The sequence below is a fragment of the Perognathus longimembris genome, chromosome 6 (assembly GCF_023159225.1).
Source record: "Perognathus longimembris pacificus isolate PPM17 chromosome 6, ASM2315922v1, whole genome shotgun sequence".
NCBI lineage: Eukaryota > Metazoa > Chordata > Mammalia > Rodentia > Heteromyidae > Perognathus > Perognathus longimembris.
The window spans coordinates 70,265,485-70,289,295 of NC_063166.1; the positions used below are offsets into that span (position 1 = coordinate 70,265,485).

General features: G+C 48.8%; 2 protein-coding genes across 3 annotated transcripts in view; both read right to left on the reverse strand.

Annotated features, from left to right (window-relative positions):
* Nucleotides 1–151: 151 nt before the first annotated feature.
* Nucleotides 152–16,954, reverse strand: Sla2 (Src like adaptor 2). The gene is made up of 8 exons (XM_048349146.1): nucleotides 16,379–16,954; nucleotides 13,313–13,418; nucleotides 9,272–9,371; nucleotides 8,878–8,964; nucleotides 8,206–8,309; nucleotides 2,376–2,525; nucleotides 1,071–1,203; nucleotides 152–777 (listed from the first exon to the last, which is right to left on the reverse strand). Exons 1-8 carry the CDS (start codon nucleotides 16,451–16,453, stop codon nucleotides 615–617), a joined length of 918 nt encoding a protein of 305 aa, XP_048205103.1. The 5' UTR covers nucleotides 16,454–16,954; the 3' UTR covers nucleotides 152–614.
* A 1,430-nt stretch (nucleotides 16,955–18,384) lies between these two features.
* Ndrg3 (NDRG family member 3) overlaps nucleotides 18,385–23,811 on the reverse strand; it is a 66,194-nt gene continuing 60,767 nt past the window's right edge. For both annotated transcript variants that reach the window (XM_048349142.1, XM_048349143.1), the window contains exons 14-16: nucleotides 22,835–22,870; nucleotides 22,687–22,738; nucleotides 18,385–19,955 (exon numbers count right to left, since the gene is read on the reverse strand). In XM_048349142.1, coding sequence (XP_048205099.1) covers nucleotides 19,774–19,955; nucleotides 22,687–22,738; nucleotides 22,835–22,870 — 270 coding nt within the window. In that variant the 3' untranslated portion in view covers nucleotides 18,385–19,773. The remainder of the gene's footprint in view (nucleotides 19,956–22,686; nucleotides 22,739–22,834; nucleotides 22,871–23,811) is intronic.

A 23,811-nucleotide genomic window follows, 5' to 3' on the forward strand; every position in this document is an offset into this window, starting at 1 on the left:
TTCGATTCCCCAGCACCACATATACAGAAAACGGCCAGAAGCGGCGCTGTGGCTCAAGTGGCAGAGTGCTAGCCTTGAGCGGGAAGAAGCCAGGGACAGTGCTCAGGCCCTGAGTCCAAGGCCCAGGACTGGCAAAAAAAAAAAAAAAAGTTGTCATTTTGTATTTGGCCACAAGATGGCAAAACTAGGGTGGTTGGGAGAGCTTGGCCTGCTCTGAAGGATAAGCCACAGTGAGATGCAGTCTGAGAGCTGAGGCTGGCAGAGAAGGCTGCTGTGGGGAGCCATCAGTTGCTCTGACTGCCTTTCTCCTCTGAGACTTGTAGTCTCTGCAAATGATCTTTCTCCCTTGGTGCTAAGGTGGTTTCTACCATGTAGTATGGCATTGAGCAATGGGGATGCAGGATGGGATTTGGGAGGCAGGGATTGAGGTGACATCCCAATGGCAAATGGATTAGGTCAGACTCCAGACATTTATTCTCTGGAGCCCTGGCTTTGAAAACTAGAGGCCAGGCAGGTCAAGGCCTTGGAGAAGGTCAGTGATTTCTTGGCCCTCCGCACACGATGCACAACATTTGCCTCTGCGGCGCTCAGTCAGGTTGATCTGAGTTGGGGTTCTAGGTGCTCCAGCCTTGATCCCTCTTTCGGCCTCTGCTCTTGGCCTTATCATCCAACGAAATGCCCTCAGACAGGCTGATGTAGGAGCTGAGGGACTCCCGGAGCCCCTCGCTGAGAAGAGATGCCCCCCCTGATGCAGGAGCTTCCAGGAACAGGGAGGAGCTAAGGACAGGGAAGAAGTTAGGTCCCCTCCTCTGCTCCCCACACACTTCATTCCTGCTGACAATTCAAAGGTTCTCCCTGTCAGATCAAATTCCCATTTTGACCTCTTAGTACTCTGCGCCCATTCCCCAGCTTTCCTCCCACCCTGGCTCCTGGGGGTCTGTGTGTGACTCCACTGAATTCACAGCTCCAGGCCCTGCACTGGGCTCTGAGCGCTTCCAGGCGTCCCTGAGTGCCAGAGGCCCATTTGGTTCAATTCAGCTCTACCTTCATGTCTCCAGGCCTTTCCTTACCTGTCCAACTCTTTCCAGTTGAGCATTGTCCTCTGCACAGCCATGGGTTGGGGCGTGTCCTTGCCAGGGAGTAGGCCAGACTTCTGCAGGACACAGGGCTCCTTGAGGAGGCAGCAGATACCATCTGCTAGCTCTGGGAAGAGAGTTGGACTCTTGCCATTGCTGACATGAGCCCTGTGTCTTCCCAACAAGAGTGTGAGTACCAGGCAGTTCTCATGGAGGCTGAGAACAGTCAGGTTATTGGAGCTGTGTTGGGAGACCTAGTTCATTATGAACTCTTCCCCCTCACCCACCCCCAGTCTTGAGTCTTAAACTCTGGGCCTGGTCACTGTCCCTGAGCTTTTGCTCAAGGCTAACATTCTACCACTTGAGCCACAGCACCACATCTGGCTTTTTCTGTGATTTAATTAGAGATAGTCTCACAGACTTTCCTGCCTATGCTGGCTTCAAACTGCAATTCTCAGATCTCAGCCTCCTGAGTAGGACTGTAGGCGTGAGCCACCAGTGCCTGGCTCGCTATGAACTTTGTTTTATTTTTTGGCAGTATTGGGATTTGAACTCTTGACTCTTTTGCTATGCAGTCCCTCTATATCTGAACCATGCTTCCAGTTGTTTTTTGTTTTGTTTTTTGAGGTAGGGTCTCTCTTCTTGCCTGAGTATATACCTGGATTACAATCTGCCTGTTTCTGGCTTTGTCACAGCTATGATGTGAAGGGTGTGCACAACTTTGCCCAGCGCAGTTGAGAAGTGGGAAGGAAGGGTGTCCTCATGAACTTTTCTGCCTGAGTTGGCCTTAAACCACAGTCCACCCAATCTCTGCCCCAAGCAGCTATTCTAGAGGTGCAAACCACCTGTGCTCAGTGGATTGAATTTGGGGTCCTGGTTTCTGATTAGAAAGTGAGGAAGAAAAGAAAGCCAAGGAATTCTCAGTATTTTTGCAGAGCCTTGTCTGGCAGAAACTTCGGCTCCCATTTCTCAAGAGGGGTTTTCCCCTCTGACCCTGACCCTGTGCCTTGATTACAGGACAGGCACCAGCTCAGCTGAGATCCTGAGTGCAAAACTGCCTACTGCTAGGGCAGCCCCAGCACAGTGAGTGCTGCAATGGCTGTGCTCACATGACCAGAGGTTTCTGGCAGCATGGAACGAGGAGCCCAGGGTGTCTGCCTGGGTCTCAGCCCAGGGACAGCATGGGGATAAAGGAGGCTCCTTTTCAGTCTGTCTGCATAGTACGTCAGCAGGTGAAGAGCACAATGGTACACCCTTAGACCCCTTCCAGTTTTCCATGGAAGCAAAAGAAAATCATACCTGAGTAATGGTCCACCAGGGCCTGGAGCGAGGGGAAAGTGAGGCTCGGTGAGATATACAGCCAGCCATTGTCAAGATGCTGGATCCTATAGTGTCTGATCTGGTCCCACGAGGCAGGGCGGCTAAGTCGGACTGACAGGGAGTAACAGCCTAAGGAAAAAGAGGTCCAGGGATGTTTGGAGGCCTGCTAGGACTCTCTCTCCTCCCCCCCCCCCCCCCCGCCTCCCCACGTCCCAATCAAGTTGGAGGAAAAAAGGATCAGAGATGTAGGGGGCAGGGCAAGACAAAGATTGGCTTGTGGCATGTTCATGATAGGGCACTGGGAGGAAAACAGGTCACCACACCAAGCCCTCAGCTCATCCACACAGCGTGAGCATGAAACTGGCTCCTCCCCTAACATCTAAGTGACACCATGTTAGAATGTGAAAATGTGCCAAGCAGATAGAGGGCAAGAGGGAGCTCTTGCCGGCTGGTGGAAGAAGGGGCTGCAAGGTACTTCGTAAATTTAGTTTAGCATGAGTGAGTTGAAATGCTACCTTAGAGTCACAAGAATGTTAACAGTACCAGATGTGGGTAGCTCATGCCTGCAATCCTAGTTACTCAGGAGCCTGAGATCTGAGGATTGAGGTTTGAAGCCAGTCCAGGCAGGAAAGTATGTGAGACTCTTAAGTCCAATAAACTACCCAGAAAAAGTTGCAAATGGTGCTGTGGCTCAAAGCCCCAGAATGGGCAAAATAAAAAAAGTAATGTTCACAGCAACATTCTTCACACACACAGCCCCTTTGTGTTCAGTAGAATAAGAGGCTACACATGCATATGGTGTGCAAGGCTCTGGCTTCCACTCCCAGGTCCTCATACACTCAAAAAAGAAGTGATGGGTGCAGGGATATGGCCTAGTGGCAAGAGTGCTTGCCTCGTATACATGAAGCCCTGGGTTCAATTCCCCAGCACCACATATATAGAAAACGGCCAGAAGTGGTGCTGTGGCTCAAGTGGCAGAGTGCTAGCCTTGAGCAAAAAGAAGCCAGGGACAGTGCTCAGGCCTTGAGTCCAAGCCCCAGGACTGGCAAAAAAAAGAAAAAAAAGTGATGGATTATAGAATATAGTACTCTATAATAGCAAAAATTAATAACCACTACCCATATAAACATGTCTTTAAAATGAGCAGAAATAGAACACACATTCAGCATGATTTTATTTAAGGTCAAAAACAGCTGGGTAGGTTGGGAATATGGTCTAGTGGTAGAGTGCTTGCCTCACATACATGAAACCCTGGGTTTGATTCCTCAGCACCACTACACAGAAAAAGCCACAAGTGGTGCTGTGGTTCAAGTGGTAGGACGCTAGCCTTGAGCTAAAGAGCTCAAGGACAGCACCCAGGCCCAGAGTTCATGCCCCATGACTGACAAAACGAACAAACAAAAAACAGCCAAGACTAACATATGTTGCATGCCAATTGTTGTGGTGGTTAGGAGGAAAGTGCACGGGGACTTTAAAGGGCTTGCAGTAGAACAGTTGCTCAAGCTGGTCCACAAGGGCAGGTATCTCAAACTCCTTATCCATCTTCAACTTAACCAGATGCATTAAAGACAAAAGCATGTGACAGAGTTTTTCCTGATTTTCTTAGTTTTCTAAATGAACTTCATAATTTCTCAAAATTGAATGCAGGATTTCATGCATGCTAGACATACATTCATAAATCACATCCAAGTCCCTAAGGTAAAATTTCCACAGTTTGATAGGTCTAACAAAAAGAAAAAAAAACATGTTTTAGAAAATCAAAAAGAACCATCTAGAAGAAAAAGTGCCCAGTCAAGAGGAAGGCTGGTATGTGGTTTCCAGGTGCAGTCTTCAGCAACTGAGGCTGTATATGAGAATACTTTGTAAAGGCAAAGTAGAATCATTTCATTTTGTATGTGGTGTATCAGGGATGGAACCCAAAGCCTGACACATGCTCTGCCATCAAGCTGTATATAAATCTGATTTGTCTTTTAAGCCAAATGGAAAGAGGATGCGGAGTAAAATAGTCATCTATATACTGTCATGATGTAAAGCTAACTTTGAGTGATTATAGTGTACTTTGCTATTTCTAAGTCGTGTGTGTGTGTGTGTTTGTGAACACATGCACCAATATTAGAGCTTGAACTCAGGACCCTGTCCTCTTACTCAGCTTTTCAAGCTCTACTACTGTTGTTTTTTTTTTTTTTTTGCCAGTCCTGGGCCTTGGACTCAGGGCCTGAGCACTGTCCCTGGCTTCTTCCCGCTCAAGGCTAGCACTCTGCCACTTGAGCCACAGCGCCGCTTCTGGCCGTTTTCTGTATATGTGGTGCTGGGGAATCGAACCTAGGGCCTCATGTATCCGAGGCAGGCACTCTTGTCGCTAGGCTATATCCCCAGCCCCAAGCTCTACTACTTAAGCCATGTCTCCAGATCCAGCTTTTTGCTGGTTAATTGGAGCTAAGAGTCTCATAGACTTTCCTGCCTCAGTTGGCTTTGAACTGCATCCTCAGATCTCAATGTCCCAAGTAGCTAGTATTATAGGTGTAAGCCACTGGCTTTTTTGTTTGTTTTAAGCAAAACAAAGCAAAAACCTTACTTATGTACTGATAATGGTATTTGAACTCAGAGCCTTGGGCTTGTTAAGTGAGCAATCTATCAGTTGAACCCCGACCCAGATCTCTATAAGTACTACTTCTTTTTATTTTATTTATTTATTTTGTTGCCAGTCCTGGGGTTTGAATTCAGGGCCTAGGCACTGTCCCTGAGGTTTTTGCTCAAGACTAGCACTCTACCACTTGAACTACAGTGCTACTTCTGGCTTTTTCTGTTTATGGGGATACTGAGGACTTGAACCCAGGGCTTCATGCATGCTAGGCAAGCACTCTACAACTAAGCCACATTTCCAGTCCTTTTTTTTTTTTTTTTTTTTTTTTTTTGTAGGCCATAGGGCTGGAACTCTGGGCCTGGGCGCTGTCCCTGAACTCTTCAGCTCAAGGCTAGAGTTCTACCAGTTGAACGACAATACCACTTCTGGCTTTCTGAGTGGTTTATTGGAGTCTTATGGATTTTTCAGCCTGGGCTGGCTTTGAACCACAATCCTCAGCTCTCAGCCTCCTCCTGAGTAGCTAGGATTACAAGTGTGAGCCACCCGGCCCAGGTGTGTGCCTGGCTCTTCCCCCCCCCCCCCAGCCCCCCGGTCCTGGCCCTTGAATTCAGAGCCTAGGCGCTGTCCCTGAGCTTCACAACTCCACTTCTGGATTTTTTTTTTGGTAATGTAATGGAGATAAGCATCTTATAGGCTTTCCTGCCTGGGCTGGCTTTGAACCCCAATCTTCAGATCTCAGTATCCTGAATAGCTAGGAATATAGGCATGAGCCACTGGCATCTGGTCCTATACATACTCTTTAGGAGCCCTTGTCACCATTTGCATTCTTACTGTTGTCTATAAGCACAAATGGTGTTTGGATTTCTTTGTGACAGGGTCTTATAGCCCAGGGTGGCCTCAAGTTCATAATCCTCTTATATCAGCTAGAGCCAGAGGCATGTGCCACCGGTTCAGCAGAATAGATTCCTAAAGACATCATTGCACTACTCAGAGCAAACCCACATCCAGCACCTGCTATCCCTGCCAGTCATGGGTACAGAAGGCTTTTCTGAAACCAGACACCTGGAGAAAGCAGAGTGCTATGGTGCACACAGGCTCAGCTTTCTGGCTAGGATTAGGTAGCTAGGGATGGTAGGGAAGCAACTTTGGCTGTCCCTAACAGTCTTCCTGTGTGCCTAGCTCTTCATCTTCTCTGACACAGGAATATCTACCCACAGAAGTCGCTAAGAATCTGCTGAGAAGACAAAGACTGCCTTTCCTGGAGGATGATGAATGCTACCTTCTTACCTTCTTCTGGTGGCGGTTATGGGGATCTTAATCTAGCAATCATGTGGGTCCTTATGGGTCCTAAAGATTTTAGGTATTCCTGTCCACTTTCCCCAGTGTCACTCCACCAGTTCCCCCTTGTGTGTATGCCTTATTGTGAAGGAGCAGAGGGGCACCCATGGTGGTCACTAGACTCTTAGAACTAAACCAGCCCAGAAAAGGAGTGGGGCGGGGGGGGGGGGCAGCTGAGCACAGAGCATTTCCGGTGGTTTCTCCCTGCACCCTGTGTCTTCAGAGGGGCCCTGTTCCAGTGAGCACTGCCACAGTGGTTTCCTGTTTGCAGCTGCTATGCTGGGGCCTGCCTGTGGGTGGGTGTGAAGGTGGGGGTGGTACAGTTGTCTGGAAATTAGCAGGAGGGCCTGGGATGTGATGAATCCAAGGATCGGAAGAGAGATGAAGACATGCTGGATAAGGACATAGAAGAAGACTGAGGTAGATAACTAAGGACCATAGTAGGCCATCACAGTCAGGTAACTTAGAGTGGGCACAAGAGACCTGCTCTCACTCCTGGGTGTTCTCTCCCAAGGCTGTCACTTGTATTACTGCCCCCTGAGGTCTTTCTTGGGTGCTGACAGTGAGATGAACATTTTACCATACATCAGGATCATGTGTGTGTTATGGAGGAAGGAATCATTGCTGAGCAGATAAATTCCCAGTTGGCAAAGTGTTGTCTAAGCCCAGAACCTGCTACAGGCTGGTCCCTCCCACTTTCAGAAGTGCAGGGTGTTGCTCTATTGAAGGGCTATCATGGGAGTCAGAGAGGATGACGCCAAGACAAGGATCATGCAGCCTCCCATCCCTACCCCAAGTTGTCCTTTGCTTGGCATTTGGACAACAGGCCTTGTTATTAGTGCAGATGTCAAATAGAGCTGTTTCCCATACTGTATGGCATGAACATTGGCTTCCAGGAACCCCAGAGCTCCCTGAGAGCAAGCAGTGTGCCCACTGGATACATGGTTACACAGAAGGCCTTTGGTCCTGTGATAGGAACTCAGGAAGAATTTCTTGAAAGAACAGATATGCAAGTTTATGCCTGTAATCCTAGTTACTCAGGAGGCTGAGATCTGAGGATCTCAGTTCAAAACCATCCCTGACGGTAAAGTCTGTGAGACTTATCTCCAATTAACCACCAAAAAAAAACAGGAAGTAGAGCTGTGGTTCTAAGTGGTAGAATGCTAGCCTTGAGCAAAAGAGCTCAAGGATAGTGCCCAGGCCCTGAGTTCAAGCCCACCACTAGCAGCAGCAGCAACAACGAAGAGTAGATATGGAGAGACTATTATTACTAGGTACTTCATGGTGAAAAGTGCCATGTTCAAAAGCTATTGGGAAAGGCCAATTAGACAAGGTAGAACCTGGAAAGTCCTCTATTACTGTGAGACTTTTTTCAGAGCAGGGTCTAATTTTCATTGTCCCCCCGAAACGGCCCTTTCCCTGCCCTGCCATCTGTCTTCCAGAGAACACAAGAGATTCACTGTACTGCAGCCTTTTGTGGGCCCCAAACACCCAGAGTCCAAGCAGCTCTTTGCTGAGTGACAGCTCCCTCTGCCGCAGGGAGCAATCACGAGCTCCTTGGCCAGCATCCCAGGCTCTGGACTATGGCCTCACTTGGCTTCTCCTGAGCTCCTGCGCTGTGGTGCAGGCCACTGGCCAACTCCAGCACCAGTGCACCTGGCAGACAGGTGCACTTGGACAGAATTCAAGTCCCAACCCACTGTCCTCCCTCCATGAAGCCTGCAGTGATGGCCAGTTGGTGCCTCCCTTCCCTCCTTACCCGACTCCATCTCCCCCAGGCCGGGCCAGGCTGGGCTCAGGAAAACCTGGCTAGCAAGAGGAGGGTCAGTGTATTCTCTGCAGGCTCCTTTCTGACTTGGGCAGAGGATGGGGGCCAAGCATACCCACCTTTCCTGGTCTGGCTCTCCCGGATAAGGAAGGCCCCTCCGGGGTTCCCAGGCAACAACAGCAGTTCCTCAGCTTTTTCCCGGCTCAGACCCTTATATAGCCACCTAGAGGAGCAAGGGACAGGGACACAGGTCAGCCTGGGATCAGGCTGGGGGTGGGTAAAAGTTTACTAGACCCCTTCTGCCCCTGGGGGATCTTAACAAGAATCCTGCCACCTCTTCTTCTCTAGGCCCCACATTTGCTGTACCATGATCTCCTCCGGCTTTGTCCTCAGAGCCTCAGGGGACAGCCCCATACAGTCAGTTCAGGTTTTTTTGTTTTGTTTTCCTGGAGAAGTCATTCCTCAGGGTGCTGTCCCTGAGCCTTTGTGCTTAAGGTTAGCATTCTACTACTTGAGTCACAACTCTACTTCTGGCTTTTTTTTTTGTTTGATTTGGTGGTTAAATGGAGACAAGAATCTCACGGCATTTCCTGCTCTGGCTGCTTTCAAACCCCAATCCTCAGATCACAGCCTCCTGAACAGCTAGGATTATAGACATGAGCCATCAGCACCCGACTTGTCTGCTTTTTGTTCCCTAGCTTTGCCCAGCACCCTGGGTTGGGCACAAAGGAAAGCACTGGTGGAAAGAAACAGCAGGAAAGTCTGTGACAGTGCCTGGAATGTGCACTCACCCCTGGGAGAGTCTGGCCACATGCACGCTGGGAACATTGTACTCTTTGCCTGAGACTTCTGACAGCACTGTCCACCAGTCTCCGTTCCTGGAGAGAGAACGCACAGGGCACCTCCTTCACAAGCACCAAACTACTGGGCTCCAATGGCTCATACTTACAATCCTAGCTACTCAGGAGGCCAAGATCTGAGAATCTTGGTTCAAAGCCAGCCTTGGCAGACAAATCTGAGTGACTCTTACCTCCAGTTAACCAGCAAAAAGCTGGAACTGAAGTGTGTTTCAAGTGATAAATTTTATTCTCTACACTCTTCACCTGAAACCCATAATAGGGTTATGATCACATGTGAGTGGTTTCCCATTGCTGCTTCCCCGGGTGCCCGCGCCCGTGGACTTACTCAGAGATGATTGTCAGGGGCTCCCCTAGTCTCAGAGACAGCTCAGCCTGCTCACCTGCCGGGAAACTGCCCAGGGCCACTGCTGTGGCCTTGGTCCTCTCTAGATGGAGAGACAGAGACAATCATCCTTTTGGCCAGCCTTCCCTCAAGATGTGAGGGCCCTTCATACCCTCCCATGGTGCCAAGTGGGGAAGTGGCCCTGGACTCAGAAGCTCTCCCAACATGCCCTGCAGGGCTTAGGATGATAGTGAGCCCTTGTGGTCCCTGGAGAGGCCTCAAGCTCACGTGACAAGAGGAGTGGGGCTCCTGGCCATGACTATTTATGTACCATTTTTTCACAGGGAATCTGATGAAGAGATTTTGCTGTAGCCTGGGGCTGAGGGTATGGCTCAGAGGCACTGCTTTGCTTGGGTGTACAAGTCCCTGGGTTCAAACCCCAGCATTGCAAAAGAAAGAAAGAAACTTTCATCTCTACGTTGCTGTCAAGTGTAGGCTTGAGCTCAGCTTCTGGGAGGCACTGGTAAATGAATAATGGGTACGGTGGCTCTGGAGGCTGGAAAGGAACTCAAGAAAGGCTTGCCCTGGGCTTGGGTTTCCCAGTCAGTCGGGCCCTGGGATGGGTGTGGAGTAGCACTAACACACACATGTGCTACCAATAGAGAGGACAGCAGGGCCCTGCAGGCTGAGGATGACTTTCCCTTCCCATCATGCCCTTCACCTCTAGCCCTGGCTGCACATACCTGGAAGAGCTGAGAGACTACAGATGGCAATATTGTAACTCTAGTGCACTTTGCATGGGTGCAGAATGGTTTTCCCAGGGGCTCTGTCCAAGGCAGCAAGTAGAGGCCTGTGCTGCCCCTAAATGTTTGGTAACACGCTAGGCCCCTGTAACAGTCCTGGTCCAAAGGAAGTGCCCACTGGTATGTGTGTGTGACACAACCACAGTCCAGGCCTTCACCTCATCTGGGGTCACAATGCAGCCTCTTAGTCCTCACCGTGGCACCAAGGAGTCATTTCTAGGCATCCCCACTGTGCAATGAGGTCTCAAGACCCTGACAGTGCCATGCCCTAGCATCGCATCTCACAGGCACAGGTGGGAGGGATAGGGCTGAGCACCTGCAGCATCTCCCTGGAGGGGGTCTGCTTCTGTGGAGGATCACAGGACCACTAGCCTGGGTCCCAGAGCCAGGGGGAGACTGAGCCCCCAGCCATGCCAGGGCATGCTGGCTATGACATCAGTTTCAAAGATAGGCATCAGGTGACAAGTAACTCTCTGAGCATAGGACTCATCTCTTCCCCTTCTCTCCTCCTACATCAGCCCACTCAGTCTAACAAGTTCTCCCTCCTGCCTGTAGGGCCTTCTGGGCCTGAAAATGCTGTCTGTGGTGGCTGCTGGGAGCTACTTCAACTGCCTCCAGCCTCCTTTTCATTCTCCCTCAGCCTTTCTCAGTAAGAATTCCTGAGAGAGACCCTTAGCATAGGGGTGCATTAAGCTATGTGAAACAGGCAATGTCAACACAAGGTTCATCTGTCTCCTGGGAGCTCCTGAAGGAGCCAAGAGGACCCTGGGATCCCTCTAGATGGAACTGGGCTCATCAGAGTGGAGCAAGAGAGGCGGATAGACAGATGAAGACCCAGGGGCTGCTGAAGTAATACGGAGCTGAGGGTCTCTGCTGTGGAAAAGTGAGGCTGATTGTTTGTTTGTTTGTTTTCCCCCCCAGTCCTGGGGCTTGAACACAGGGCTTAAGCTGTCACTGGCTTCTTTTTGCTCAAGGCTAGCACTTAGCCACTTGAGCCACTGCCACTTCTGGCTGAGAAATTGAACCTAGGCCTTCATGTATAGGAGGCAAGCACTATTGCCACTAGGCCATATTCCCAGCCCGAGGCTGATTCTGAAATGAGCCCATTCCTTTGCATCCTCTAGGCACACAGGGAGGCCCCGGGGCAGGTGCTCCTCAGAGCACAGGGCACTCAAGGCTGGTTGGCCAGGTGCAGAGAAATGCCTGATGCCAAGTGACCTGGGCAAGCCTTGTAGAGGTTACTCTTCAATGAGGGTGGGATGAAGTGGTCTAGAAGGATTCCATCTCCTTCTGGAAGCTGTGGCCTTGCACCTCTACAGGGGCAAGTCTCCTTCCACAGTCCTCACCTAGCTTGGGGGGGTTCACTCATTTCCCTTCACTTCATCGGGAGGCAGCCCCAGCTCATCCATTTGCACACCCTCAGAGTCCTTCACACATGCTCACCTAATCTAACACAGTGGTCAGTGGTCATTTCTTTAGTTACTGTCTCTGGGCTCAACTTGTCCACTGCTGTGTCCTCAGGTCTGGTCGCATGGCCCTGCACATGGCAGAGCCTTCACAGGCTTCAGGAGGAGGCAAGGTGGATGGATGAATGGTTGTGGAGGGATGTGCATTGCAGCTAGGACAGGGCAGAACCTGAGAGACTGGAAGGGCTTTCCTGGTATGCCTCTAGTCACCACCCAGGACATGAGTCACAGTAGTCTGAGGATACATAGAGTAGTTAGGTTCAGAGGAAACCAGGTAGAGGCTGTGTGGTTTCCACACAACAAACAACTGTCTAGATGTTGCTGTGAATATGTTTTTAGATGATATTAACCATAGATTTCTTTCTCAGAAATCTCAAATCTTTTTTTTTAAATATATTTTTGTTGTTATTATAAAGGTGGTGTACAGAGGGGTTACAGTTACATGGGTCAGGTGCGTTCTTTTTGGACAGTGTCATCTTTCCCTCACTCTCTTCCAGTTTTTCCCTCCCAACCTCACCAGGATGCATTATTTTATTTTATTTATTTATTTTTTTGCCAGTCCTGGGCCTTAGACTCAGGGCGTGAGCACTGTCCCTGGCTTCAACACTCTGCCACTTGAGTCACAGTGCCACTTCTGGCCATTTTCTGTCTATGTGGTGCTGGGGAATCGAACCCAGGGCTTCAAGTATACGAGGCAAGCGCTCTTGCCACTAGGCCATATCCCCAGCCCCGAAATCTCAAATCTTATTAGAAGATAAAGACTCCTTTAAAAAATTGCCGGGAGTCAGGTGCTGGTAGCTCACACCTATAATCCTAGCAACTCAGAAGGCTGAGATCTGAGGATCGTGGCTCAAAACCAGCCCAGGCAGGAAAGTCCATGAGACTCTTACCTCTAATAAACTGCTCAGAAAAAGCTGGAAGTGGACCTGTGGATTAAATGGTAGAGTGCTATCCTTGAGCAAAAGAAGCTCAGGGACAGTACCTAGACCTTGAATTCAAGCCCCAGGACACTGGCACTATAAACAAATAAATGAACGAATGAATGAATGAATAAATGAACAAGTCAATATGAACCCCCTTGTACAACCAATTGATGCTAATAATAATCATTTTGCCAGAATTAATTATCTTCCTGAGAAACCACAGGCCTTCTTTTTTATGTTTATTTATTTATTTTTTGCCAGTCCTGGGCCTTGGACTCAGGGCCTGAGCACTGTCCCTGGCTTCTTTTTTGCTCAAGGCTAGCACTCTACCACTTGAGCTACAGCACCACTTCTGGCTGTTTTTCTATATATGTGGTGCTGGGGAAATCGAACCCAGGGCTTCATGTATACGAGACAAGCCCTCTTGCCACTAGGCCATATTCCCAGCCCTTTTGTTTACAACATGTATATAATGTACTTTGATCAAATTTACCCCATCTACTCAGCTTCTAGAAGGTTGTGATTATAGATATGTGAACCATCCCTGGCACTCATTCATTTGTTCATTTTATTGATGTTGACAATCAAACCAGGGCCTTGTAGAAGGCTAGATTCTACCACTGAGTCATACAGTTGGCCCTCCTATTTTCCCTTTTGCTTGTTAAATGTGTTCATTGCTAACACAAACCCCATGGGAGCACAGATCCCCCTTGTCTGGCTCACTGGGAGAGGCTTGGTATGCAGTAGGGACTCGCTGGTGCCTACTGCTGTGACAAGGATGCTGGTTTGAAGGCTCAGAGGCAGTGAAGTGGGCCAAGGAAGAGCGTAGCTGCCTGGACCCATGAGGCCTACCTGCTTGCAAGGGTACAGGTCTCTGGCCTCGGACAGAAGGATGCAAGCTTGGGTTTGGCAGGGGTTTTCCTTTGCTGGGCAGACTTCCCATCATTCTCAGCAGACTCTGAAAGCACGGCAGAGACATATCTGATTGAGATGCTGCCATGGAGACAAAGTGACAGGGATTGACCCCTCCTCCTGTCTGGACCAAGCCCCAGGCCACCTTCCAACTCTTGACACTGTCTTTCCTATGCTGCAGCCTTGTTTCAGCCCTCTCTGGGCTTTTGCCCTCTCCCATGGCTGTCCTGCTTTTCCTCCACTTTGGGTCTGTCTGAATGCCACCTTGAGCTTTCTTACTCAAGGTTAGTGCTCTACCATATGAGCCACAGGTTCACTTCCAGCTTTTTTTTTGATACCTAATTGGAGTGGATTTTCCTGCCCAGGCTGGCTTTGAACCTTGATTCTCAGATCTCATCCTCCTGAGTGGCTAGGATTACAGTCATGAGCCTCCAGTGCCCAGCTGTGGCCCTTTTAAATATGCCAAGCGTCATGGCTGAGGCAGAGGAGGGCAAAGGGAAGCTGAGGCTGGGGCCTGGCATCACAATGTGCAGAGGTGACACTGACACTCTGTTGCTGGTGTCCCAGGGAAGATGAAGTTGTCTTGACACCATGGTGACTTACAAGGCTTTGGGGGACAGGATGTGGTTCACTCCCTTCTTGGTGCCTCTGTTCCTCACCTGAAAAATAGAGATAAGGACTCCAATATCAGGTCTGAAAAAGCTGTCCTAACCCACATTTCATTCCTCTTATCCTCACTGATTTTCAAGCTCTTTTCTCATTTGCTCCCTTTTTTCTTGTACTCATCTCTTCAGGCTTTGAGATGAACTCCAGGCTCAAGTGCTTCTCCCTCCTCAACCTCCCCAGTAGATGGGTCTGTGGGCTTTCCTTAGCACTAAGTGAAGCCCCTACAAAGGGCATCTGCATGTTAAAGCTGCAGATGAAAGCTCTTGGTACAGGAGTCTTATCCTTACAATTAAATCCTCAGGTTTACCATATGTAAGTGTTGGAGTTGGGGCTGAGCTCTCTATTTCTTTTCAGATGGTCTCATTTTTTCCCCAGCTGAAAACAAAGCTGTTTCATTTGGCTGTGCTTTGTAGCAAGCACCTGCTTATGGCTCAGGATTAGGGTGCAGGAGCTCTGGGAATTGTGTGAGAGCTGCACACAACCTGGATATAGCTGGTGTCCATCAGTACCATGGGGTGTCCAAGGCCTCCTGGGCCAGTCCCCCCTGAGGAGTGGAAATTCTCCTCTCCCCTCACTGCCTTCACATCACATCATGGGTGGATATGAACCCCTGTCTGAGGCTGCCTCTGCATGGACACTCAGTACTCATAGTACAGAGCTCTTCTACATGGGGCCTAGTGGGAAGATCCAGGAAAATGCCTCCAACAGCCACTTACTGTGCAGACTCTGGGGATTCTGCAGTGTTGGTGTGTGAGGTGGTGCTGCTGCCCCGAGTGCTCACATTGCTCTTCATGGGAGGACCCTGTCCTGCTGTCTTTGGCCTAGCCTTGCCTCTTGGGAATGAGGCACAACCTAAGAGCTAGGCCATCCACCTGCCTTGGGTTGCATGGGTGATGAACTCAGACCTACTGGGTTGTAGCTACATGGTGTCAGGCCAGAGTGTGAGCCTGCTGAGTTTCACTTGTGCAGCAGGGATGGCACAGACACTACAAGGTGAGGGGAGAAAAGTAGCAGCTTGGTGCACTGGTGAATGTTAGAATGACAGGTTCCTAACCCTTCCCCCTCTTTCAGCTAGGCCACAGCCATCAACTGCAATAAACCAAGATGTTTCTTCCCTGTAGGTGGCACTGCAGGATGGACACTCATTCTGGCCTTATGGGAGTTGCCCTGCACTGGCATCTTGGTCTGGTTAGGGTCAGAAAGGAGTCCCTGTGCAAAATGAGGACCATCCAGTGGCAGAAGGCTTAGAAAAAGGAGGTGCTGGTCTCAACATTACAGGAGAGAACTAAACCATTAAACACACATAGCTAAGCAACTACCTACACGTGAGTGGTTGTGTAGGACCCTGGGCCAGTGGTGCAGGGAAAGCTGGCCAGAGTCAGTACACACTGCCCAGGCTGTTTTGATTGCTTTTATGCTTCTCATTTGGATGCAAGGACTGAGGCTCTGTTCTGTGACAGGAGGCCTGGTGCTCAGGAAGCAGATGAGGTAGAGGCTGGACTATCATCTCTGCTGGGCTTCTGTGCTGCCGAAGGTGCTTTCTGTAGCTAGTGAAGGCCCGCCCCTCCCTCCCTCCCACCCTCCTTTCCTTCCTTTCTTTCCTTCCCTCCCTCCCTCCCTTTCTCCCTCCCTTTTTTTTTTTTTTTTAGCTAGGAACTTATGACAGGGTCCCACTTAGCTACTATCTCAGCCTCCTCTGCTTTTCAGCTGGGAACCTCACCCTTCTGAGAGGAACTGCAGATCCTACAGCTGACAGTGTCTTTGGGGAGGATAACTTATAGCCCTACCATTCAGTGACCTAGAATGACAGTGACACAGAGGGGCCAATAATCACACAGCAGTGTAGAGCCAAGAAAGGACCAGACAGGTGTGAAGACACACTGGAGGGATGGCTACAAGTCTTCAGGAGGCAGTTAAGAGTGTGGGGGAGATAGTTTTGGTTCCTCTGGGATTCCAGAAGCTACTTTTTTGTGTCTGTCAGTTATAGGGCTTGAACTCAGAGCCTGGGTACTGTCTCTAAGTGTTTTTGCTCAAGGCTAGTGCTCTACCACTTTGAGCCATAGTGCCACTTCCCCTTTTCTGGTGCTTAACTGGAGATGTTTCATGGACTTTGCTGCCTGGCCTGGCTTTGAACCACAATCCTCAGATCTCAGCCTCCTGAGTAGCTAGGATTATAGATGTGAGCCACTGGTGCCTAGTTCAGAAACTACCTCTTATAGCTTATATAACCACTGTTCTCTGGGAACCTGGAACTTTAAATAATAGGCCACCCCAATATCAGAGGGAATTGTCCTCCCTCTCCTTGCAAAGTTAAACAGAAAATAGAGCATGAGTACTCACCAGTTTGTTGCCATCAGAGGCCTGCAGGTTTCCAGGTAGTTCAAATGCTTTGGCCTCAAAGGTTCTGCATGTCATTCAATCACCTTGGGTCTCAGGACACCCACAACTCTCTCAGCCAGGAGGTTCTTCTAGAGACTCTGTGTTGACTTGGGGAGCTCAGCTTCTCTATGGTCAGCTGTCTGGACACGAGAGTAGGCTATGAAGTCTGTGTTCCTCAGGGATCCTGGGTCAGGCAGCCCCCTCAGCACAGCCAGGCCAGGGAAGGAGTGACAGGGTTCAGCTCTGTACAGACTCAGGTGCAGATTGTCTTAGCTCCAGTTCTTGTCTGCAGACTCTGTGGTTCTTACAACCACATTTCCGCTGACAGCATCACACACCATGGAGGAACCATTTGCCTGAGTTCCTGGTACTGGTGGAATAGCTATTGCCTCATGCTTTTTTTGTCCATTATGCTGCTGGGAACTCAACCGAGGGCTTTATGCATGCTAGTTGAGCCTTCCACACTGAGTTACACCATAGCTCAAGACAAAGTATATGGAAGTTCATACAAACATCTTGTGTAGAATCAAATTGGTGACATACTTGCATCTGGAAAATCAGGATTTTATTTATTTTTTTTTTGTCAGTCCTGGGGCTTGGGCCTGAGCACTGTCCCTGGTTTCTTTTTTGCTCAAGGCTAGCACTCTACCACTTGAGCCACAGCGCCACTCTGGCCATTTTCTATATATGTGGCGCTGAGGAATCGAACCTAGGGCTTCATGTATAGAAGGCAAGCACTCTTGCCACTAGGCCATATTCCCAGCCCCAAATTAGGATTTTTTAAAATAATGGAATGGCAATAACAGAAGCATTCATGAGAAAGGTCTAGACTAAGGTATAGTCAGGTGAGACCTATTTTTGGTGTAAGTATAAGGTGGGAAGCAGGAAACCACCCTTGTAGGTGTGGCCTGGAAGGCTGTAGAAGAAAACCTATCATGGCCATCACATAAGCTCCAATCAGGCACACAGCATGGTGATCCTATCCATTTGTTTGTTTTACCTCTACCAGAGCAGGTAGGGCCAAGTCATTTCCCGAATAGCTGAAACTCAGACATACTTATGGTAGTAGTAGCTCCTGGATCATGCAAACTGATATGAGATGTGGCAACCTACTGAAATTATTTTATTTTTGTTGGTTGTGAGGCTTGAATTCAGGGCCTGGGCACTGTCCCTGAGCTTTTTTTGCTCAAAGCTAGCACTCTATCACTTTGAACCACAGTGCCACTTTCAGTTTTCTGGTAGTAAATTGGAGCTAAGTCTCATGGACCTTCCTGCCTGGACTGGTGTTGAACCATGATCCTCAGGTCTCAGCCTCCTGAGTAGCTACGATTATTCTAAATATGTGTAACTGCAGCTACTCTGGAAATACAGCCTGATGTCACAGTAACCCATGAAAATAGTTGCAGAGTATTACACTGTATGTGAGACCAGAAACTCTAGGGAAATATGTAGCTGAAATGCGGAATACCTTTCCAAAATCTCAGCTTTTCCTTCATTAGCTAAAGCATTCTCAAGCTTTTCATTTTATTTTTTGTGCTGGTATTGCATCATGAACTCGGCTTGGGTGCTGTCCCTTATCTTTTACACTTGAGGATGGTGATGCTCTTAGTGGAAAATTGGAGATAACAGTTTTAGGACGTTCCTGACTGTGCTGGCTTTGAACCAGAATCCTCAGGTCTTAGCCTCTAGGACAACAGGTGTGAGCCAATGGTACCAAGCTTCTCATAACTGACTTAAGAGGAACCCAGGCATGCCACACAGACAAGAGATTCAGTGCAATATGGGTTTACTGGCTGTGTTCTTGGACAAATGATTTATATTTAAGCTTCATTTTCCCACTATAAATGAACAGTGTCTCCATGAGGATAAGTGATCACAGACTAAATAGAGCAGTACAGAGCTAGCAATGGTAACTCAGACCCTCCTGGAGCCGAGAGTACTTAGGAGAAATAACACTAGCAGTCATGTAACAATGAGACATATACAGCTTTATTTAATAATCTGTAAAAAGTCATAGTCTGACAGAGTGACACATTCCTTATCTGAGCAGAAAGCAAACTATGCATCTGAAAAGTCTGTCTGCAAGATTCAGAACTGTGAAACTCTGTGCTCACATCCTGACGTTCTCAAGAGCTGGGTCCTTGAGCTGAGGCAGCTGGCCTGCAGATGCTTTCACCTTTCTCCCAGAAGTTCTCCATGGCTGAAGGAACCCCCTCACCTACAGTAGACTGGGGGCTGAAAACAATTAAACCTGGATGGGCCTGCCCTTCACAATGCATTAACATTTCTCAGAAACAGGTTTCATATGGATTTACTCTAGCTTCCACTGACTTGCTGAAATCAAGGCAACACTTAATGAATATGAGACTCTGTTAATGGCTCTTCCTCTTCCGCTTCTCTCATCTCCCCATCATGGATGTAGTTTTTCCGCCATAGCTTGCCTTTTATGGGACTGCCTTTATGAAAACCACTGTCCATCAGCAGCCAGGGGGCACTTCCTGAGATGTGTGGACATCTGCTAAGTGGTATCACATGCTACAGAGCACCAATTTGATCTGCACAGTAGGTTGGGCTCTTGTTCCCGACCTCCTGGACTCAGAGAAGTCTAGCAATTAGGTCTCTTTGGAGAAAATCTGCATGAAACTTGCATAAGAACCTCATTGTTCTTCCGTTTCCTCTAGGACATATTCCTTTTTTTTATTTATAGAATGACATAAACGAGTCCATTAGGACAGAGGAGATGACTGCCACCTTGCCTGCCTATCTCTCTGGAACAGGCAACTCTTCTATTGCTTGCCAGGTAATCAGTGGTGCTCAGAGCTGTTCTCTCTTGAAATCCCTCTGTAAATCCTGTTGACCACTTGGAATCAAAAAGAATCTGGTGGCTGGCTCCACCTAGAATTCTGCTCTGCACATTTCCCTTAAAAACACCATTGAAAATACAAAAAAAGAAAGTCCCTTTTTGTTTCTGCAGAAGCACTATAGGAAGCATATCTAAAATCACAGAACTATGCACACATAAACAGACACAGTGCTTGCACACATATGGATCGGGGTTAAAGAATCTTATCAGATACATAATTGGGAAAGCACAGGGAAAAGCTGGCATGAGAAGATATGGAGCTTGGCTCAGCTAGAGATGTTGGAATGTTACCAGAATGGTCTGGTTGTGGTTCTTGGTACATACAAAAAGGGGTGTGTGGGTAGAGAATGATAAATCCAGGCTACTCATGAGGGTCAGTGGCCATGCATGTGTGAAGGACAGTGGAGTCCAGTTGAGGGGATGAAGAGTTTATGGAGTGGTCATCTGAAGAAGGGAACTTGCATGTCCGGGGGGGAGGGGGGTGCGCAACTGCTCAGCAGGACACTTCCATGGTCTGATGTCTGTCCAGGGCATCAGGGGACTCACAGGATTCTTGAGTTCCATCTGACTGATTGCTGATGACAGACCTGCTGAAGGGACTTTCTCCAGAACCGAGGCTACTTGAGGTCGAATGTGTTCGTGATCGTGCAAGCCGGGTCATGCTAGCAGATGGTACTGTAACAAAAACCAAGAGAACTAGAAGAAGGAGCCTAGCAAAGCTCAGTGAATCTGCAAGTTTCACCAAAGACTTTCTGTTTAGTTTCCCCAGCCCCCCCTGAGATGACACCCAGGACAAGATAGAGCACCCCCATGTGGCAGTGTCTGCTCTATCTGAGTGACTGAAGGCAAGGCTGTTTTGATGCTCTGCATCTGCTTGGAATCTTAGCTGATTCTAATCCACAGCAGAGGGAAGGGAAAGCCCTAAGTCAAGAGGACAGACTCTTAGCTGTGCCCATGCCACTCATACAGTGATTAGAAAGGAAGATTTGGGAACCAGTAGAGGTCACCCAAACCTGTAGTGCATGCACAACACTAAACAGAAAGGAAGGACAAACCACACAAGTATGAAGGTGTTTCACACACACAGTGCCAGCCCGATACAACGAGACTACCATCTATGTCACAGGCCACCTCTGCCATCTGGAAGGAGAAGTGAGGAAGGCCAGGGTGTGGGGGAGGGCATGTGGCCTGGAGCGGATCTCCATGCAGGGATGAGGCACAGGGTGCTCTAGCCTACAAGAGAACTCTGCAGCTGCTGAATTCAGACTTAGTTCTATCGGTTAAACTTCCATGACCCTAAGGATCTTTCCAGTTTGATCGAGACACTGCCTCGTCTCCCAGCCTTCTGTGCTGACGCAGTTGCCATTCCCACAGCTGTCACTGAAAATCTGGGTGCCAAACATGCATGTGTGGAATTTTCTGAGCATAGGCACTTTTTTCTACTTAAGAGTCAAGGCTGCCAGGTGCTGATGGCTCACATCTGTAATCCTAGCTACTCAGTAGGCTGAGATCTAAGGATCACAGTTTGAAGCCAGCCAAGGCAGGCAACTCCATGAGATTCTTATCTCCAATAAACTACTCAGAAAAAGGCAGAAGTAGCGCTGTGGTCAAATGACAGAGAACTAGCCTTGGGCAAAAAGCTCAGGGACAGAGCCCCAGCCTTGAGTTCAAGTCCTAGGACTGGAAAAAAAAATAGCCAAGGCTGTCCTTTAGTTCCTGCCTGGGCCTTGCTTCTAGGAGGAGATGGAGGTGGTAGAGAGTCCTTGCCTACCTTGCCTCAAAGCTGCTGTTGTGAATCTGGATCTAGGGAAAAAAGGAGGACTGGGCATTGACCTGTTCCTTTCCTCCTTCTGGAGGACTTGGCTGGACCTGGAGGCTCAGCTCTTGGAGCACAAGAAGCCAGCCCTGTTCTATCGGGCTCTCACTGCACAGGAAAACGGCGGACATGCTGCAGGCAGCCAATGCAGCCAGGAGAGCATGGCTGGGAGTGGGTGGGGTCAGCACAGAGGAAGGTACCTGACTCGGTGCTGAGGTGACTGAGCTGCACATACGGGACTGGAAGCAGGATGGACACAGGAAAAGGCAGGTTAGTGGCCTGACAGGGCCAGAGGCAACCTCAGCTGCCTAGTAGATGCTGACAGAAACTACAACAGGGATCAAAGTTCCTTTTGAGGTCCCAGAGAGGAGGTGGCACTGACTGATGCTTCAGCCTCATCTTGGATAGCACTCTTTAATAGCTGAGGCAGTTGTTCCCCTGCCTTGCTCTGGATCAGAGACAGGCTGCAAGACCTGCTGTGTCCTAGGAAAGGTATGAGAACAGGCTTGGAGGAGACACCTGCTCCTCCCAGGGAGCCCTAGGACCATAGCTGTGGGCTTGGTTGGTAGCTCATAGACGGGACAACACAGCCACTCTAGACACAACACACAGGGTCTGCTCGGCAGGTACAGGGTACGCCCAGGGCCCAATTGCCCAGAGCAACTGCCCAGGTAGCTCACCAATGGCCCTTATCCAATGATACCAAATATGTGGAATTATCTTGCTGGGTAAAGATGAGTGAGAATTTTCTTCTTAAAACTCCAGGGGAGGGGCTGGGAATATGGTCTAGTGGCAAGAGTGCTTGCCTCCTACACATGAAGCTCTTGGTTCGATTCCCCAGCATCACATATATGGAAAACGGCCAGAAGGGGCGCTGTGGCTCAGGTGGTAGAGTGCTAGCCTTGAGTGGGAAGCCAGGGATGGTGCTCAAACCCTGAGTCCAAGGCCCAGGACTGGCAAAAAACAAAAACAAAAACAAAAACAAAACTCCAGGGGAGGAGCCAATATGGTTTGTCTGTAACACATGAGAAAGCTCAGGGGTCTCTTCTGATCTATGGGACCAGGACAGCAGCACAGGACACAAACACATGGTTGGGTGTGCTCTAAAATACTAGGCCTGCTCACCTCCTAGGAGTAACAGATTTCATTCCCTTTGCTTTAGGAGTCTCTACTTTGGTTCTCTAGGCTGGGAGTTATTCCCAGCTGAGTTCAAATGCAAATCATAATACAGCCACGGCTTCAGTGTAAAATGTGGACTCTGGAGTCAGACTGCTAATATTTTAGTCAGGTTCTGCAGCTGATGTGTGGCCTTGGGAAACATGCTTCACCTCTTTAAGCCTCAGTTTCCTTGTCTATAAAAAGAGACTCATATCAAAAAGTCACCTCTTCGGTTAGGACTATATACTGTCTGACACAGGTAAATGCTTTAGTTTATCTCAGACATATGCATAAATGAATGTCCACAAACATTTTGGTCTCTACTTCAGGGCTCACTATCACAGACTTCATTCCTTGCTAATTGTGCCCTCCCATGTGTCAAATTGGCCCTGTTATCTATCTTTCCTAGGTAAAAAGCTGTATATTACTCACTGTATCCCATTCCCTGCAAAAAGTACTTGAAGGCCTCGGTGAGCTTCCCAGGCTGAGGAGATGAAACAAAAAGAAATTATTAGTCTTTGTAAAAGCTAGGAGCATAGTACTGCACAGGTGTTTCAAAGTAGTATTTAAAATTCCTTACCTGAACTACTTGGGGTAGCCCCCCACAGTCTGCCATCTAGAAGAGGAAAAATGTATAAGTAGTCAGGACTTACATTAAAAGAAATGTCCTGAATACCCCAGTCCTTTCAAAAGAGCACAATTGAATTTAGGTTCCTTTCAGGTAGAAATCTGAGTTATTCAGTGTTGGGGACTCAGTTTTGGCCTTGGTGGGGGAAGGGCGCCAAGAGCGAGACGCTGTCCTTCCCCTAGCCCTGGGACAGTGTAACAGCGAGTCCCTCCCACCTTACGGCCTCAACCAGAAGAGAAGCCCCCCGCCCCTGGGGGGCAAACACGTGCATGCCACCATGATAGGGATTGTCCAGCCCACAAAGGAAGTTTCATGACATCACCTGATGGGCAGCCCAGCTTAGCCAATGGCCTAAGTCCTTCCCATTCCCGCCATTACCGCTATATAAACCCCCCTCCTAATTAAATCCTTTGAGACTCATTCAACCATCCAACCGTCTCCCCATTATCTTTGTCCTGCGGTTCCTGACACATTATGGGGGGCTGAGGAAGGGATTTCGGCATCCCACTTCAGCCTAGAGCAATCCAGTAAGGACACGCCTTACTCCTTCTGCCGGTATGAGGGGTAGGGCGGAGTTTCTTCCATAGAATCGAGGTTCAGGCATTTCCCCAGGAGATAGGGGGGAAGAGACCCCAACATTTGAGCATCTCCTCCAGAGAAGTGAGGAGAAGGGGTCCTCAGAGGCCCCGACAATTCAGTGCTTATTCACACACAAGCTGCCTTGTGTATGTCTGGGTTTCATGCCCACATAACACCTTTTCTGGGTGACAGCAAACTCAGCCACTAGTTTCAATCATGGCTCTGCATCCCTCTAAATACTTTCAGAGTCTTCAAGTAGTGTTACCCTAACTTCTTAGTGCTTCATTCTTTCTAGATCCCATTAAAAAATTATTATTGTTCATTATTATTGCCAGTCCTAGTGCTTGGAT